The 2,652-nt window shown below is 38.8% G+C and overlaps 1 protein-coding gene across 1 annotated transcript in view; it reads left to right on the top strand.

The window, feature by feature from the left end:
- Positions 1–2,652, top strand: part of PREX1 (phosphatidylinositol-3,4,5-trisphosphate dependent Rac exchange factor 1) — a gene marked incomplete at its 5' end in the record, with an annotated part of 112,475 nt that overhangs the window by 38,781 nt on the left and 71,042 nt on the right. Inside the window, 2 exon segments of the mRNA XM_019472963.1 lie at positions 1,256–1,298; positions 1,301–1,385. Of these exon segments, the coding sequence (XP_019328508.1) occupies positions 1,256–1,298; positions 1,301–1,385 (128 nt within the window).

Below are 2,652 nucleotides of genomic sequence, written 5' to 3'. Positions count from 1 at the left end.
AGTGGTGGAGTCCCCATCCCTGGAGGTATTTAAAAGACGGGTAGATGAGGCGCTTAGGGACATGGTTTAGTGGGCATGGTGGGGTTGGGTTGACGGTTGGACTCGGGGGTCTTAGAGGTCTTTTCCAACCTTAATGATTCTATGATTCTATTCTATTCTATAATGAAAAAACTAGTAAGTGATCCAGAACTGGGTGGTAAATGTTTCCAGTGCCTCGGGGTGTTTTTCTGAAAAGGGACCTTTATTGATAGGATGCTCTTGTACCTTTGAAGTAATACTAGATCAAGGAATTCAAGGCTAGTGCCTAAGGTTTAGCCAAACCGTCTTGTTTGGTCAATGGAACAGTTGTGGAGCAGATTCTCAACTGTGTGCATTCAGAATGTGGGGACACTTGGAGTTTGCCTGTCCTGAGAGCAACCTGGGACAGTCCTATAGTTGTTTTTCATTTGGGCCCGTCTGCTTTGGTCCTGAAGGGCCCCATTTAAAGGACTGTATGATCACTTTTCCTAGGAATAATCTGAGTAACAGTTTGGGGAGTGAATGGTTTAGAGTGATCTACTGTGGTTTTCAGCTTCTGGGCATCCTCATAGGCTAAAGTGTCTCGAGCACCAAGCTCGGTTATCTCTATGGCTGTCTAGTGCATATAATGGTTTGCTCATAGCAGCTAGCACAGTGTCCAGGACCCAGCCTCTGATTTTCATGGCTATGTTTTTAACTTGCATGTGTTCATTAGAACTCCAGAAAGGAGAGCACCTGCGTATACTTCTAACAAAAGAGTTGGAGAGACGTATCACCACTGAGATGATTTTGCAGAGAGATGGTTAATAGTGATGCATGTCAGTATCAGAGCTACACTATTAGGGAAATACCATTATTCTTTTATAAAGCATTCCTAAAGCCATCACTTGTGATATTTGCAATGATAGCTCAGGGTATGAAGGGAAGACTAATGGTCTTGAGAGACTCATAATACAGCTGCTTTGAGAGTGAAAGATTTCTTCAGGAAAAAGTCTCCTGGAGTTTAATAGGGAAGATATATTGTTGTGTATGAGGACTCCAAAAAATATTTGTAATCCAGAGAAAACATGATGTGTTTAGCCACATTAAGAAATCGAGGACTTCCTCCTTATGAGTGCATCAGTTATTTCACAGTTTAATGACATGCAGATAAAATAACAGCGTTTTGGTAAAAATCCTTCATTGTGCACACACACAAAAAGTTAAAAATAAAGAATATCTCTTTTCTGTGTTTCAGGGGTCAAATCTGACAGATATCTGCACACAGCTCTTACTCCAAGGGCTTTGTTAAACTCAGCAGAAAATATCCAGGAGAGAATGTTCTTTCTATTCGATAATCTACTGGTCTATTGCAAGAGGAAATCCAGGTGAGTCCCTCTGTCTTTACGGTTTTATAATGGGACCATTCAGAAGTTTTGTAAGTAGACAGTATGATCAATTACTGATCACTCACTGTATTCCCTGTTGCTCTGTAGTACTGAGTCACAGGTGTGACTTTCCTCTGTTCTTGACTATTGCTATTACTTAGACTATATGAGAAAGAAGTCACTATATGGTAGGATAAATATGCCAGACAGAATGGGGTCCCTACCCTGAGAAGTGTGCAATCCAAAGACAGAAGTTGATACAGTGCAGAAAAAACACAGCTTCTTACAGCTGGAAAGCTTCCCAGAGCAGATGGGTCTCCAGGAGTGATGTGAAGAAGGAGGTGTTGCCAGCTTTCATTGTGAGGTTATTCCAAGCAGAAGAGGGTGATGTGAAGAATGATATAAAGCCAAGAAAAAGGGGAAAGTGGAAGACTAAGAAAACATTTAATAAATGCAGGACACAGAGGAGTGAGGAAGAGATGAAGATTAGCAAATTGCTGTTCAGGATTTGCAGCCCATGTGTTCTGTGTGTTGTCTTCCTTTCTTATCCTAGTAACAATTTTTGCATCATTCCATGTTATAAAACTTAAGCATTATTAACACCTACTGCTTATTACTGAAATAGCATTGACAGTGTGGAGGGCAATTTGCTTCTGCAGCAATTATACTGTATTTCAGTTCTTAAGCTTTTCACCTTCACAGCTCCAGTGTCATTCTCACGTCTTGGTCTTTTCTGAATTTACAATGCATTCTCTACACTCCAGATTCTCCTCCTACTCCCTTTCCTGTATTATCTCCCCCCTTCTTCAAGTCATACTTCTTTACTGGTGATAGCCAAGTAGAATGGCCAACCCAATTAGAACTTCTCAAAACCCAGAGTGTTCACTCCAAAGAAAATTCTCATATCTCAAAATTTGGGTTTATTTCACAGTTTTTTGTTCAATGGAAATTTTGGAACCATTAAGTTGGGAAAAATAATTTCAGTAATGTTCAGACTTTTTGGGTGGATAATGCTGAAACTATACAACATAAATACAAATTATTAGGTGAAATCTACATTAGAAATTATTAGAATGTAATATAAAAATTTAAATTAAATTGAAAAAGCATTTACAGAATTCAATCTTATATGGCTTTTAATATTATTTAACTGAAGCATTCTGACTCTGCTGAAATGAAGCAAGAAAGATGAAAAATTTCATTTTGACATTTTACCACATTTGTCAAAATCCAAACTTCCATATGAAAGAGTTCAGAAATTTGTGTG

Source organism: Aptenodytes forsteri, unplaced genomic scaffold (assembly GCF_000699145.1).
Source record: "Aptenodytes forsteri isolate BGI_AS27 unplaced genomic scaffold, ASM69914v1 Scaffold374, whole genome shotgun sequence".
Taxonomy (NCBI): Eukaryota; Metazoa; Chordata; class Aves; order Sphenisciformes; family Spheniscidae; genus Aptenodytes; species Aptenodytes forsteri.
Note: the sequence above shows the minus strand (reverse complement) of the source record. Positions and strands in the feature narration are given on the sequence as shown.